This window comes from Marmota flaviventris, chromosome 9 (assembly GCF_047511675.1).
Source record: "Marmota flaviventris isolate mMarFla1 chromosome 9, mMarFla1.hap1, whole genome shotgun sequence".
In the NCBI taxonomy this organism is placed as follows: domain Eukaryota; kingdom Metazoa; phylum Chordata; class Mammalia; order Rodentia; family Sciuridae; genus Marmota; species Marmota flaviventris.
In genome coordinates this window covers 33811696-33829201 of record NC_092506.1, presented here as the reverse complement: position 1 = coordinate 33829201, position 17506 = coordinate 33811696, and the positions used below count along the sequence as shown (strand labels likewise).

The following is a 17506-nucleotide window of genomic DNA, read 5'->3' as shown; positions in this document are numbered from 1 at the left end:
TTAAAGAATTCATTGACCTATAGAACAAATAGATCAGATCCTAAAGTACAAAGAGATAACAGCCATCTTAAAGACTTTCTTCAACAACTCCAACTTAATTAATACAATTAGTACAAAGAAAATATGCCAAGCAATAGGACTTAAATGACATAATTCTAGTAGATTTTTTTCAAGTAAGAATGCTATATATTATTTCAGTTTTGAACGACTTGATTAACAAGAAGAAAAACAAAACTTGTCCCAACACTTATAAAAATAATTTATATTAATGCATGTTCAGAAGTATTCACTCAGTCACCATAGTATATTGACTGAGTACCCTCACCGTAGAATGTAGTTATTAAGTATAACAAATAAAATCTGACCTTATTCTGTAGGAAATGGCTCTCCAAGTCCATCTTTTCAAATTGATCAGGTATCTGTTGACTGGTGCAGTCGAAATTAATTGGAAATCCCTCACAAATGTCCCAACTAACAAAAGTAAAATATTTAATTATTTTTGTCAGAATAAAAAGCACTAAACTGTTTTATTCTTTTCTAGTATAATTTATACATCTTATTCTCTACTAGTAAGAGAAAAAAACAATGTACAGTTCATAGTCTTTTAAAACAGAAATTTATAAAGTATATTGGTATTTATAATTAAAAAAGAGAAGCCTTAAAATTTTATCTTGCAAATGTTTATGATATTGACTAATTAATTATTAATTTTAAAAAAGGATTTTTAATCTTATAGAATCACTTGTGGAGAACATCTTCATTGTTACATTTATATTCCAAATACACAGACTATGAATAATAAAGGATATTTTATGCTTACAATGGTTGTTCCAAAAATACTAGTTTGGTATTTTCAAGAGAGCCATAGGAGACATTGCAATCTAGTGGGTATATGGAAAAACCACAAACTAGAGAGGTTGAATGTCATTCTTAATTTAGCTAAATAACTTATCTTAAAAGTCCCCCAATTGTTATCCTAACAGCAACAACAAATCACTGGCTCAACACTGATGTGTTAGGATACAACATAGAGCATGCTATTCAACAGAAAACAGTCCTGCGACTGGTAATAGCAATTTTTATCAATTCTCTGAGAAATATGAGAAGAACTTGGTTATTAATATTTCAAGTGATCCTTGTAATCCCAGCAGATTTGGAGGCTGAAGCAGAAGAATCATGAGTTCAAACCAGCCTCAGAAACTTAGCAAAGCCCTAAGAAACTCATTGAGACCCTGTCTCTAAATAAAATATTAAAAAGCAGCCGGGGATGTGGTTCAGTGGTTAAGTGCTCCTGGGTTCAATCCCTGGTACTCCACCCCCCAAAAAAATTCTGATTTCAAGTGACTCATTATTGAGCATAGAAAGAAAATTCAAATGAAATGTAAAAATGATATTGTCTAACAAATTATTTTAGATTCCATAAAGGCAGCTTACATTATACTTAGAGACTTAGACCTAATTTGAGTCAACTCAGCAATTCAGCAAAGCAGTATTCAAAGAACCTGGGGAAGTAAATTTTTAAAAAGGACTGCATGAAATAAAAATATAAACTCCTAGCTAAAACTTTAAGGTAAAGTATCTAGGCAGACTTAACAACTTGGGTAAAGATTATTGCACACAAAATAAATTTTCTTATCAATGAAAAAATGTCTATAAAAAAGATTGCCAATGAATTATTTTCTATCTATAAAGAAAAAGAATCAAAAGAAACAGAGTCATTCTTGCCTGGAAAGTACAAGGAGTCATTGGGTAATATAGCTTTGTTTAAATAACTACACGGAAGACCAGTGAGTACAGCCTTCAACATGTATTTAGCAATACGTTGTCACTAGCTAGGCTGAGTGAACCACATCAGTGCTTTACTTCTCTGGGTATACCCTCTATTCAGCCTTTTCAAGCATATATTAAGGAGAAGTGTAGTTTGTTAAATTAGGCAATGTTAAAGCTAGATGGAGGCCTTATAGATAAATCACCTAATCTAAACCTAGTATCAGTATCATGTCACTATATCCAGTATACTAGTCATTAGTTATATATTCATATTAAATTTAATTTAAATAAAATTTAAAGTTCAGTTCCTTGATCACTTGAGTCACATTTCAAGTGTTCAATAGTCATTGTGTGTGTTTCCATCACCATAGAAAATTCTACTGGACAGGGCTGTGTAGTAGTTAGGCACTCAGTTCCTGAAAAACAGTTGACCTAGATCAGAATCCTGGCACTACCATGTATAGGCTGTATGACTTTTGGCAAATTACTTCTTTTTGCCTTGGTTTCTGTCTCTGAAGAATGTAGTAATAGTAGGGTTATGGGGGATCATGGGATTTAAATCATTGTTTTGAAGATTAAATACATTCTTACCCAATTCATTTATAACTATGCCTGTCCTATAGTCAACACTCAGTAAACACCAGCTTTTATTATTTACAGGAAAGAAACAGACAATCATGTTCATGGACAATCAAACAGAGATGAGGCTAGGCTCCCAGACCCTCGAACTTCTTCTGTCCTCTTCACTGTCTCACCAGTCCTCCAGCATGTTACTTTTGTTTTAAATTTATCATCATCATATGAAATGCTTAAATATGAACACTCATATGGAGAACTTATAATTTTTTTATTTTAATGACCCCACTTAAAATTTTAGAAATAAGCATTAAAAATAGATTTTACATTTCAATCAAAATTGTTACTTATGTAAAACAGAAAGTATAGCCTGCTCATTGCCCTGTATGATTTTTTTAAAACTAAGGAAAGTTAATATGTCTTTTGGCACAACCTCATTATGCCATGGAGTAACTCAATAAAATAAATAATTGCTAAGATAATTCAAAGAACACCTTCTAGTGTTTCAAATTTCTCACTCAGGGAAAACGTGAATTAGGTGATAGATTACTTTAATCAAATATATGTTAATTTACTTGTCACATCCAGGTAGCAGAACAGCATTAGGATCCAAAAAGGTCTTATAGGCAACTGTGATGCCACCTCTGGCAAATGCAGTCACTCGGTCAAAGGTCAAACCCAAAACAGGGTTTAGTGGAGATCTGAAAAATGAAAAATCTGTCAAAGCTATCTGCTAATTATACATTCACTGAAATTTGAGCACAAATAAATAATAAAAGTATACAATATCAGTGTCTAAGAAAATCTAGATATAAATGAAATTTCCCATTATATAGCATTATTGTTGGTATCCTGACACCTGAAATGTATTTTTAGTTTATTTAGCTCATTTATAAAATGCCAAGAATAGTTATGACATATATAATTTTTAAAATAATTGCAATAATAAAAGCATTTAGCTGAGAAAACACTTATTTATATGTTATTCCTTTTTCACATATAACTGCAATGCATCCATAGTGATATCTGCAACTGTTAGTAAATGAATTCTTAATATCTGACCACTATTTTTTGCAGACTTACTAGGTATTTTACTGATTTGATTATCATATTACATTGTTTAAGACATTCTGTCTCAAGTGAATTTGGGAATAAAAATTAAAATGAAAACATCTTACATAAAAAGAATGATCACTATGTCCATTGAACCATTTTTCTTTAAATTGGTAACAAAGATTTGTTATTTAACTCTAGAATTAAAGCATTCAAGCACTTCACCTGTGCAGTCTTATTGCCAGAAATATTGAAACTGAATATACATGAAAAGACACTGAGACAAATATAGGTTGTGTATAGCCTACTAGAAAAGTACCTGATTCTTGAAAAAAAAAATTATGGAAAGCAAAACAAAGATGAAGGAATATTTTTAGATTAAAAAGAACTACAGAAAACAACTAAATGTAATACAGGAAGCCTACATGGATACCAGATTATAAAAATCTATAAAGCACATTTTGAGTAGCTTAAAATATAGATTGCATGTCAGAAGATGACACATTATTATTGACTGTGAAATATTATAATGTGAAAATTTTACTCCTAAATGCTTCAGATAACTGAAGAGTTTAGGAGAGAAATTGTCTTAGTTGTCTGGAATTACTTTCAAACTAATCAAGAGAAAAAAAGAGATATAAGAAAGGCAAAACAAATATGGAATATTTTGTCAATTGGTGAATTTATGTGAAGAATATATATTCATTATACTATTCTTTCAACCTCTCTGTAGATTTCAAATTTTTCAAAATAAAAATTGGGGGGGAGGTAATAATTAAAAGACTCAAATATTGGACAAAATCATCTTCTACAAATGAGTAGTTTGATACCCCCCATTATCAACATAATTCAGACACATTAGAATTACTTTTTAAATATGAGTACTATTTAGGCAGTACATATTGCACATTTTCTCAATATATTTTAAAACAGATGGCAATAACTTTTTAGACATACAAATTTTTAAATTTCCAAGGGTGGCAAAATGCTAAGGTTACCTGGTATGTTCAGCAGACTAGTGCTTTATTTTCCAAACTAGAAAAAAATGCATTATCCTATTAAAATAATAATAAATACAAATAAATATATGCATTTTTAAATTTCTGGAGTTACACTCCTCCTTAATTAATTTTTGGATATTCCAGATTATTGACATTTTATTAGTCATTCCACAAATACAATCCGATCCATCAAGAACAGTGTTTGATATTTGAAAAATAATATAGCAAACATCATTAAAAACATCAAAATCATTCACTTTGACAATGACATTCAGAAGAAATAATAATGACACACTTTATTAAAGCCTTTCCTTGTAATTGGAAAGGCTTACTAAATTATTCAAGAATTCTTGCCACTTTAAAATTCATTACTATTTTCATCATTTTTAAAAAACAATTATTTTCAAAATTTCATTATATTATTTGCTTGTGAGAAAAAACTTAACATTTTATTGATATTTTTAATTCTATAAACTGCACAGAGTAAGAAATCATAAAATATTTTTATTCTATTCTTCTGGGACAGATGGAACAAAATTTTGTTAAAATGATACCATGACTTATTCTATCAACTCTTCTAATACTGTCAACAATTTCCGACTGGAGTTTTGTTTCAATATTTGAAATTTTGACTATTTGAAAAGATAGAAAATTCAATCAGTCCCTTGTCTTCTAAGAATTAAGCCTGTCTCTGATTTTCTTTATAATTAACATGATCAATTATACCACATATACAAAACTATATTACCCTTTTCTGTTTTACGGCTAAATAATGAGCTCAGAAAATTAAAAATAGGCAGAAAAGTGTGTTTAAGTTTTCTGACAAGCAGTTTCGGAGTTCATCTGGATGTGTCCTGTCAAAATATGCATAAATTTCCAAGATATTCAACACAACAGCCCAGCTCATCGGTGCCTGTATACTATAGTCGTTTTCTTTGGAAACACAGATAATTTTATGCAGGAATTTACCAATCTATATAAATTTACACAATGCTTAGCAATAACCAGTAATTATTGTGGGATAATGTAAGGAGCTTTTGAGAAATATAACTTTGATAGGCTAGGGCTTACAAGCTTTACCAATGTCCTGTCATTGGTGCTTAAAAGGTTAAGACTTTATTTGTGAAAACATAGAGAGATAGTGGGGAATCATGTTGTCTACAGCTTCATAAATCTTGCTTAAGATCCTTTTCAATTACCATCCATTTCTCCTTTAAAAAGGGACAAAAAAATAGAGGAGTGGAAGCAGGTCAGGGCAGTGTGCGACAATGACAGTGTGATGGGCTTGGGCCCCCCGTGGCGTTTCCATCTGCTATCATTAAGGTGACTACTCAGACATGAACAAATCCCTCTTGCTGTGCTGACAGGCAGACTTCAAGAACTATGACAAGGCATTAAGACAGAAAGTCAGAGAGAGAGAGAGAGAGAGAGAGAGAAAGGGGTCATATTCCATAAACAATGCTGTCTCACAAAAATGTCCCTGAAATTTTATTGGAATTCAATTTTTTTTTTTAATTTTATAAAATGTGCCACTTGGCTTCTCAACTCCTCTTAATTAGCTCACCCCTGGAAAGACTGAGGACAGACAGAACAAACACCTCATTCCTACCTGAATGCTTTACCATAAGAGACCCAAATTTTTTGCTCATTCTTCAGCAAAAGTGGATTCTTAATTTCTTGACCATGCTCATCGAAAAGCCGGGCTGAAGAAAAATTGAGGCCTGGTGTGTTGATGGAAGAACCTCGAAGCCTCTGATGAATCTTGAGAAGTAACTGGTAGAGGGTGGGGAAGGGGGATGAAGACATAACCTAAAATGTGAACATCTGTAATAAACTGTCTCCACTCTGTAACAAATGAAGTCCAAACAAATGATAATTAAATGCATATAGAATGTTAAAAGAAGTGTGAAATGACGGCAATGTTTAGCTCAGTGTAAAGTAACAAAATGAGCATGGGCTTTTAACCAGCAGGGGGTGCCACAGGCTTGTGATTGAGCTCTGACCCTTTGGCACAGGGAATGAAAGCAGATGTGACAGTCTCGCAGAAAGAGCATTTAGCTTCTACACAAGGCAACGGTCCTCTTTGATAAGGGTGATGCTTTTCTTGTCTGAGCTATGCATTTTGTTAGGGGCCTTCAAAGACCAGGGTCAAGTTTTACAATAGGCAATCTCCCTGTCCCCAACTAACCTCAGGTAACTAATGGTAGAAAAATTTGCCACTTAGAGGATTGCAAAAATAAATATGATTTTCAGTCTAAGTTGATTCACTGAGAACTCTTTCTGGAAGCATTTTAATTATGAGCCCTGCAAATGCTTATGAACATCTTCAATAATGGATGTTTTCAAGTTGTGAATAAGATATCACTGAAGTGTAAAGTATGAAATGCTGTCATTTAATATTTGAAATCATAGCATTGCCAGTGTTTGCTTCTATCTTACATTTAGAGACTCTAAATTATCAAGAGATTTCTAATTGAAGGCACATTTCAAACATAAAATAAACCTAACTGAACTGTGTTGCATATGGTGTTTTAAAAGACATCTTTTCATTATCATCCATCACCTTTGTTTCAGTGTTCCGGCTTCTGCTCTTTCTGCTCTGCACCCCACACTATCCATCACTCTGTTCTCCCCCCAGCCTTCTGTCACAGGCTTCCTTTACTTCTTTTCCTTGTCAGTTCTTGTGTCTCTCAATTTCTTGTTACTCTATAATTCCTGCAGCGATATGGATATAGTTGTGGTCTTTGCTTGTCTAGCTGCAATTTAGAGTCCTTTTTTTAAAAAAAAAAAAAATCCTTCTATTAATTTCCATTGAAATATATTAAGAAATGCTAAATGCTAAGGTTCAGAGGAAAAGAAGGGAAAATTGCAGTCCCCCTGTACACCTCAGGTGTCTCACTAATTTTCTATAAACTCTTGACTTACTAAACAAATTTATTTTGTCATCAAATATGTAATGTCTAAGAATTAGGCTTTGCCCTCAAGATAAATAATAGTATCTCTAATTTCAGTGTTTTATCAGCTCTATACTGACCACATTTTTTAGTCTTAAGCATCAGAAAGGCTGAAAATTATGACACATTTTTTTTTCATTTCATTAAAGTTAACGTTTCTGATCCAGCAGAGATGAAATTTTTGATTAAAAATGGTGATGCAAAGGCATTAATAAAAACTTGCCTTGTTTTGTTTTTGTCGCTGGAACCACAAATGTGTTTTGAAATCTATGGGTTGTATTTCCAAAGCCCTGCATTTATTTCTGTGTGATCTCAACCCTGAAGCTTAGTTTTGTTGCTTTGCTATTATTTCACAAAACATGTAATGCTGATCATTCTTTAAATCACAGAGATTTTGCTTCTTGGGCATCACCTTTTTGCAAAGGGAGAAGATACAAAAGATTTAATACCTGATCCAGCAAAGAAAAAAATGAGCACAAAGGACAGGGGTATATGGTAGACATGGGATGCGAGCACCTGACCACTTAACCAAATTCACTTTCACAGGAGTTGCATTGCAATCTCTATTTTCTCAACTTGGTGACAGACTGCACTTTAGGTGTTCAAAGATGAGCATTCGACAGCCTACAGGAGGTAAGAGCCTCAGTGCCTTTCATCTATAGATCATTGGTTAGGGCTGGGCTGTGGAAACCAAAAATTGTGATAATCTTCACCCATTTATCTTTAAAGCTATCATCACCTGGCCTTTATAGGATAAGAATTTGTTCAGGGATCTGAGAAGAGTGTGGAACATCTTAGGCTAGTGATTGAGAAGAGTGTCCATACAAGGGAACAGTCATGCTTGGGTGTCTCATGCAAGGGCTGTCTCTAACAAAGAGATTTATAATGCCTCTAATTAAAATTTTCCCCCAAATTTACTTGCATATACAAGCAAAGCATAATCTCAATGTGCTATAAGTCAATACAAGAAATTTCTATACAATAAATCTTCCTTCTATGATAAAATATCATTTTCAATTTTAGCATGAATGAAAAAATAAAATATTCTAATGTGAAAAGTCAGGGAGTCAAGTGAAAAATTCTGGGAAGGCTTTTTTTATCATGATGATTTGCATATTCAGTGGTGTGATGGTAAAAAGAAACATCAAGGCTCCAGATCTTTCTCTAATCAATCAAGGTAGCATTTCCCTATTTCTTCTGGGTCTAGCTAATGATCCAATGACAGACTCCCAATGCATATGCAACTTTTGTGATTGGCTGTAAAGGACAGGTAATGGATTCCACCAGGGAGAGGTAAGTCTGGAGGTGCTAAACTGAAATGGGGAGAAAGGAACAAGCTTCTAAACAAAGGCCAGGCAATACAGCCCAAAACACTGGTGTGCACTCGGGCGCATAACCCCAATTTGTAAACAACAGGGAGTTCCGTGTCCTTTTATGCAAGACAAAGACCTAAAATAATGACCCTGAACATGTTGGTTCTGCCTGAGAAACATCCCAATTGCCTGGAAAATAAGCAAAGGTAAAAGTGCCTAAGATAAACCAGCTGGAGCATGGGAGAAGACCAGAGTTGTATGTTAGTCACTCAGGTTTAGGGCGCAGCAACATCCTAGGCTCAGAGCATACCTTCCACTCAATATCATGCCTTTCTTGTTAAAGTGTAAAAACAGAGAGCAATCCTGGTGTATCAAAACCATGTCCTGCTGTGAACAGATTTTTCAAATATAAACATGATGAAGGTTAAGATGGTGTTTAGGTAAAGGTTCAGGAGTTAATACACTACTGAAGCTCAGCTCATAGAGGGGCAAATGATTGATCTTTTGTACCCAACTTTAAGATGTAATTGTCTAAATTAATTGTAAGTAACTTGGAAACACTTAGAGTCATTAATAAATAATAAACTCACTCTTTCCAACATATTGTCAGTCTGAGTTGTTCTATTAGAGCCTAAATCTTTTTTACTGATATAAACAGAGGTTTCTCCAGTGTCTTTACCATTTTCAAACACCTGAAAAATAAACACAGTGAAAAATTACAATAAACACATGCACACAGATACATTTATTTGTACATACATACATAAATGCTGGTAGTCTTTGCACAGAACTGTATCAACTGAACTTTGTGGGAGATGTGCAAAGCAAGAACCAACTATATGAACATGTGCAAGTGAATAATTGGCAATGGAAATCAATAGTAATCAAAAGAATAGTATAAAGTAAAGACCCTGCTTCTCCCTTTGGTTTCAGTGTCCAATCTGATTCACATTCCCTATAATCTTAAAATAGAAGAAAACTTGGACACTGAAGGAAGAATCACTGGCCACAAAAAAACTCTTAAATGGAGGAAGCATCAACGAAAGGTCAGCTTGCAAACCAATTAACTAGCTCATTTCGTTCTTCTTGAAAAACATAAAACCACAAATTACATGAGGAATGTTTGATTTATATTTAAAATAGATCAGTGTTCAGCTCATCTTTTGGCTTACTAAAATTCAACTTGACAGATTTATTGCATAACAGTACGATGAAAGTCATTCATTTTAAGTGCATATATCCAACAAGTTGTTGAGAACAGAGATAAAATTCATAACATTGCATTATGCAACACTCGCTGGGGGAAAAAAATACCGGCAAATGTTCTGGTCAAAAGGATCCGAATAAACCAGTCCCGACAGGACAGCTCCACCAGAGTGAACACTACCCCCTGACCATACTGAGGATCCATGCAGGGTATGCCATTCACTAGGCAAGAAAGGAAGCAGGCCAGAGGGAGGCCTGATGAATAATTTAAATCCTTGCTTTTTATTTTTTTTCCCTCAAAAGTTCTTTTTTTTCCCCCTTTCTGATATGCCCATCACATCAGTGTAGCCATTTTATGTATTTCTAGAGCTATTTCCAGAGAAGGCAATTTGGGAGAATAACTCATTTAAAAACAAAACTGTCTTTAATGCTGTTGCAACCGTTCAAAATGTATTTCATTAGCTTTAACCCTGTTTAGGGAAGAATGTGTTTCAATAGCACTTCCTCAGCCTTTATTTCATAAAATAAAAACAAAAAGAGTAATAATGTTAAGACTGTAGGCTCCATTCCACTCAGTGCTTTCCCTTGAGCTACTGATTGTGCAGGGGAGACACTGCAGCTCCAAGACTTGGTGCATTGACATTCCACTCCCTTCACTGTCTTTTCCAAATGGAAATTTTAAAAAGTACTTTTCTGAATAAAGATACAATTCTGAGCAAGAAATCTACTTTTGCAAAGAACCTTCGGAACCCAATTGCTGCCTGCAAACTTATGGGAAATAAAGGGGGGAAGGCGGGAAATTTACTGTCCCAATAATCTCTTCAGGGCTCTAATCTAGCACAAAACTCTTAAGAGAGAAATTCACAATGAAGGTCACACTCTAGTGGCATACGTTCTGCAAGATTAGTGTTGACAAAAGCTCAGTTTGAAGAACTTATTGATGTTCCTTTGTTGAGACTTGCTAGACGAGGAGTCAGAGTGCAGCGAATTATATTCTAGGAAATAGCAGTGTGAGTGCTAAGTGCCAAACTGAGAAAGCAGAGAGGATTTGGTCAACACCTAACACCTTCATTAGCTCACTGCTTTGTTCACTACCGATTATAAGACTTCCCTAGGATGTCTAAAAATGTGCTCTCCAGAGGAAAAAACAAATGAACAACAACAAAAAATTGGCTATGACTGCCAAAATAGCAATAAGGGCATTTAAAAAAAGAGGTGTTTTAATGGTAAATCAAACATTTAGATGTTTAAGTCAAAGAAGGCTGCCCTCTGTGAGTCATTCATTTAATGAATGTATGTCTACAAAAATAAAAATTCTCCAAACAGATATTCTATGAGATTCCGTTCTTAAGATGTGGCTTTGCTCTAAAGCTCTATGGTAATATGCCCGTTTTAAGAAATATGTAAGTCCTATATGTATATATTTGTCCTTCCTTTGCAATGAGGAGTATCTTTATTTCTAATGCCCAATGTTTAAACAAAGATAACGCTCTAAATAGAATTTCTAAGGTTAACTAAATATACAAAAATATTTTAAAAATTGTTTACCTTTGTTTTCCTATTGTATCATCATTGGCTTAAGAACAACTGGCTACTGTATTTGCTTCCCCGTGGCTTGCTGATGCCTCCACCTTCCTAAAACTAAATCCTAATCCCTTGGTGTAGGATGATGCAAAAAGCAGCTGGGGCTAGCCCTGGGATCAAGAAGTAAGAAAATAGAACCTAAAAAATATTGATCCAGATCCTCTTGACAAACATGGTAGTTGATAACTGCTGAAGAAACACCTAGGAAAAGGAATTTACTTCTATGGCTCTAGTTACACAAAGTACAGAGTTCTAAGAGGAATGTTTTCCATGCACCACAGTCTTTTCACTTTCCTTCATGTTGATATTGACTTTTCTTGAGCAGGATTAAATTAGATTGACACCAAACATTTATTTATAATGTTGTAAATTCATTAATTCATTCAGTGAATGTTTAAATAAACATTTAAGTACCTGAACAGTAGTGGATACATGGTAGGCACCAGGGAGAAGACTATTGATCTCAAATTTGGGAAAATCTTCATCAAGTTTCTTTAAAATATAAGCTATTAAATGTGGAAGATTTTTCTGCAAATTAGTTGGCCCTACAAATTTCATGTTATGTTTATCCTTCACCATCTATCCACATACCTTCATCGTCAGGCACTCTAGTACACAGAAAGAAAGCAAGATCCTATATGGCCAACAGGCAATAGCCTTCTCCCTGGAAGCTTTTCCCACACCAAAAAGGCTAGTACTAGCAAAACCATACAGATTAGTTACTGAAACTACTAATTACATTCACCTACACCCAAACTAAATGTAGTTATATAGTTTGAATCTTTTTTCTTTCTTTCTTTTTGTGGTACTAGAGATTGAACAAAGGACTTCATGCATGCTAGGCAAGTACTTTACCACTGAGCTACATCCCAGTGATAGTTTCGACCCTGAATGTCCCCCAAAGACCTATGTGTTAAAGACTTGGTTCCCAAGGTGGTGCTACTGAAAACTCATAGAACCTTTAAGAGATAGGGCCTAATAAGAAGTTCTCAGGTCACTTGGGTTATGCCCTTGAAGGAGATTATGGAACCCCAACCCCTTCCTAATTCTCTTTGCTTCCTGGTTCATTATGTGAACATGTTTCCTCCACTATGTACTCATGCCATTACATGCTCTCCTGACAGAGGCTTAAAACAATGGAGCTAACTGATCATAGACTGGAACCTCAAAATCTGTGAGCCAATATAAACATTTTATCATTATAAGTTAATTGTCTTAGGCATTTTGTTATAATGATGGAGTGTGAGCTAACAGATTCTAAATCAATTTCCCCTTTGCCATACCTCAAAAAAAAAAAATGTCTGCACCCACTTCAACATTACCTGGTACAGGGAGAACATGAAGGAGAGGAATCTGGAGTGGATAATGATCTAAACTAGTTATAGTTAAAAGATAAAGAGGTTTGCAAATTTTACAGGAATATGTGTCCTTTTGAACATCCATGTGAGGACTAGGGCCTATTCTGGGCTTTTGGGAAGGGACTTAGGCAGAGAAGGAATCCTGAAGCTTAAGATTCTTTTACTTTTTCTTTTTATGGTAAATGCAGCTCTGTAACTTATAAGGTAGTAAGTGTTATATAAAGAAGAAAAAAACATAATAGGTCAGAACAGGCCTGAGATCAAGGAGTGGCGTGGGTATGATAGGCACCATATGAAGTGAATGCTCAGGATAGACCTAAAGTGGAGTTAACTATTTGAACAAAGATTTAGAAGAGGGCTAGCCAAGCACGAAGCTTAGAGAAGAGCATTGTAGGCAAAGGGAACCACTACAGTAACTAAATTGGGCATTCCTGTGTCTAGTATGTTCCAGGACCATAAGGAAGTTAGTGTGACTAATGCAGAGTGACAAAGAAGAAAAGGAAGTAAACATGAAATCAGAGTGATAAGCAGAGAGAGTGGAATGAGGAATCATTAGAGGGTTTGGAGCCGAGTAGTAACAGGATCAGATTTACATTTTTTTAAAAGTCATTATGGCTGCTAGGTTGTGAATAGCTACAGACAACAAAAGGAATCTGAAGGGTCCATGACATTGGCTCACACCAGAGTAGTTACAATGCACATGGTAATAAATGGTCCACTTCTGTTGTTCATTCCAGAATAATTTTTTGCATTTGCTTATTAGTAGGACTGGGAAATAAAATCTGTAGCTAGACTAACATTGGGTAAAACATGATTTCTGCATCTACAAAAATAAATTAACCAACATAAATATAACTGTTCATATATAGTATTTGTAAAGTCATAAAAATGTCAACAGAGTTCCAAAAGAATTTTTTTTACTGCCAACATTTTGTAGAGACAGTTACCAAAACTTAAACTATAGGAAAAGCTCTCTTGAATGGGGAATTATGAGCCAATATAGTTCTTTGATGAGTTTGCCTGGCATCACTTGTGACATCTATCCAAGAGCTGTGTAAGTTCTTGTTCCACACCATTATCTGACCTTTAATGCTATAAGTCTGGTTAAGAGCTAGCTGTGGAAGAACAGCAGGTTCCCAAACTCTCTACAAACTGGAAGACCACCCAGGAAGCTCTCTAGTGCGTGAGCAGAAGGCCAAACACCTAAGCTTCAAAATGCCTCAGGATGTAATGCTGTCAAGAGGCAATAATAGAAAAATGACACCACAGTGCGCTGTCAAAAGTTGAGAGGCCATATAGTAACAGGATTTACTACTAGAGGTCTGGTACAAAAAAGAAATATAAAATAGCCTTACAAAGTTATCTGTCATATTTCAGGTGAATATAATTACACATGTTGAAATAACGTTAACTTACATCTTGTATTGGACTGGGGTCTCCTGGAAGCAGACACTGAAACCAAGATTTGTCTTCAGGAAGTTTACTGGAGAGCATTCAGGGGCAATACTGGTAAGGGAGAGAAGCTGAGTGGGCAGGGGGAGGTGAAATGTTTTGGAACAGAGGTCTTTAAAGGGAGCTCTATAGCTGGAGTTACCCTTTAGATTTGTCCAAATGGAGGCGAGGTAGCTGCCTAAAGTCAGATGCAGGCTATCCTGAAAGTGGAAGTCCAATTTTAAGAGAAGAAGCTTTTTTACACTAAGAGCAACTGCCCAAGTGACATGATAGCTGTTACAGTGGGGGGATGGGTATATCAGTCACAAAGAGGAGATCCAAGCAGTGTGGTACAGCAGCCAGCACACACAGGTAAGATAGTTCAGAGTCTAGGACACACTGTCACATACATAAGCTCATGCAGTACCTACAGCAGCCAGGTTTTAAGGATGAGGTCTCACAACGGCTAAATGCTTTCTTTAAGGGGGAACTACTCAAAAGGGGCAGAGAGATCTTGAGAAATCAAGTCCTATGGTGTTTTTAATTAATGATATCAAAATTTACTCTTAAATTTAGTATTAGAGACTCTATATGAGAAATTTGGCATGAAAACTAAAAGCATAGAAAAATATTTTATAGTAAAAGGTTTTTATTACCTAAGTCAAAGGACATAAAAAATCCTAAATATTTTTCTTATGAAGAATCTAGTTAACTATGAAAAAAATCTTGATACAATCCTAATTCAAAGTCAACTTTGAAGATAGAAAATCAACTCTAACTGAATTAATACCATGTGGACAGTAAATCAAACACAAATACTGCTGGTTTTCTGTTTTTATAGACTTGCAGAGTGGTTTTTAGAATGTCCACACTATCTATATAGCATAAATCAAACAGTAAGCATGTCTAAACTTAATATTCAGTTAGTGATACATCCAAAGCAAATATTAAAATTATGAGATTCAGATAACAAAAAGTCAATAATGAATTAGTGTATTTATATTACATATGTGAAAAAGTATTCTATTAACCAACACAAATATCTTTAAACAGTATTTAACAGGTAAGAGACCAACACATTTTGTCCCAGTATATGAAAATGTACTGAAGTGAAAATAAATTATTTGTTAAGCTTCATACATCTAAAGAACACCTTACTAAAAGACAAATAATATTATAAGTCCCAGAAATGGTATACTTAAAATTTTATCTTGAAGGAGACATTTTAAATTTCCAGTGTAAGTTACAATACAGCCCAACGTTTACAAATATGAAAAACAGGTGACTGCCTATGGGGTAGGATTTTATGGGTGGATCAAAAAATATCTCTCCCATCAACTTGCCAGTACTTGAAATTCCATTTGAAGATTCACACTTCTGACATAATTAGAATGCTATAGGCATAGCAGAGGAAATCAGAGCCAGAATTATTGGTTATTGAATTTTTAAGGCCGCAATTTTTAATCTCAGTGTCTTGAAATCCCTAGAGGGCCTTGGGTAGGGCTGATATATAAGTGGTGAGGGAGTGGTGGGAGAGCCAATCTGATGGGTGAGTCTGTGGAAGCAGCCATCATTCTGGCTTCAAATACTGTAGATCCTACCTTTATCTATTTTCTATAGTAGGAGTATATTCCAATAAAAAATTTTGATGTAAGAATGAAATTTGAAAATGACTATCTTACTTGAAAGGTCTTGTTGTATGACTTTCCTAAGAGCAACTTTTGAAGAAAGGGCACTAGTAAGCTCCTGGGGTACCTGAGAGACTGAGTTGGGTGTGGGAGATAAGGAAATGCTAAGTGAGGTGGGGAATGTTGAATCCTATAGGATGGCTTTCATCATCTTCACAATTACTGTACAGGAGTGGGCCTGCAACCTGCTTCTTAAGTATCTACAGTCATGTTTTATTATGTATTTGTTTTCATTATGTATGTTGTAGTTTTTGTTGTTATTGTTTTGATTTTGGTTCTGGGGATTGAATCCAGGGGTGCTTAACCACTGAGCCAAACATCCCTGGCCATTTTTTTTTTTTTTTTTTTGAGACAGAGTCTTGCTAAGTTTCTTAGGGCCTTGCTAAGTTGCTAAGGCTGAGTTTGCATTTGTGATCTTTCTGCCTCAGCGTCCTGAGCCACTGGGATTACAGATATGTGCCACCACATCCTATTTTGTTGAAGTACTTTTTAAAAATACTTTTCTCCTACCCCATATTTTATTGTCTATTAACAAAGTAAAATTTCTACAATATGTTATACAGCTCCACAAAAATATTCTCTTTGTATACAATTACAATTCTTTATAAGTTCAATATATGAAAGTGTTCAAAATTATCTAGAAGGTAGTAGCAAGGTTAATTTGCTTAGTGGTCATGTCCTAAGCCAAGTTATTTCAATGAGCCCTTTTTAATACCTCAATGAAAAACAGAATTTCACGTCTATTAAATTAATCAAGTACCTGAAATTATATTTAACTTGGATTAAAATATCAGATATATGCATTCTGTCAGTAGTTGAGTATAATATTTGTATTATATATAATATAGTGGCTTGATAAATAAAGATTCCTGGGCTTAATATATTTCTTCTAATAAAAAGACAAGGGATTTGATGAGAAAAATATAATCACGTATCCCCAAATGCTATTTTCCAAGAGAAATGAACACTACAGGATTAAATATGAACCAAATCATCAGCTTTTCTCAAATCCTCAGCCTTAGAGATCACATTTTCACCCTTGGATAGAGTTTATGTTTTTAATGCTATTTAGTTTTTTATATCAAATATGCTTATAAACATAATTTTTCTATTAATATGAATGGGTACTCTGGTAACTAAAACTTATACAAAAATTAACTATTTTATGTAGTAAAACATTTTTATCTTAAGAAATAATCCTTTTGCAGGGGATACTAGGTATCAAACCCAGAAGTGCTTTACCACTGAGCTACATTCCCAGCCCCATTTTGTTTTTAGTTTGAGACAGGATCTCACTAAGTTGCTGAGGTTGATCTTGAACTTGGGATTCCCCTGTCTCAGGCTCCTGAGCCACTGGCATTACAGGTATGTGCCACTATGCCTGGCTAGAAATAGTCCATTTTTTTTAATCATAAAAATCATCAAAATTGTAGGGAAAATATTAAGTAGGTATAATGTATCATTTCATTTGTGCTTACTGGAAAATCTGCATTTATTTATGTTCAAAAAATATTTCATGCTTGAAAATACTCATGGTGAGTCAGACTAACATAGATGTCAGTGGGTAATCCA

At 34.5% G+C, this 17506-nt stretch overlaps 1 protein-coding gene across 1 annotated transcript in view; it reads right to left on the bottom strand.

The window, feature by feature from the left end:
• The window catches only part of Dcdc1 (doublecortin domain containing 1), a 451021-nt gene that overhangs the window by 235921 nt on the left and 197594 nt on the right, over positions 1 to 17506 (bottom strand). The window contains 4 exon segments of the mRNA XM_027936717.2: positions 366 to 471; positions 2922 to 3047; positions 6010 to 6173; positions 9258 to 9359. Of these exon segments, the coding sequence (XP_027792518.2) occupies positions 366 to 471; positions 2922 to 3047; positions 6010 to 6173; positions 9258 to 9359 (498 nt within the window).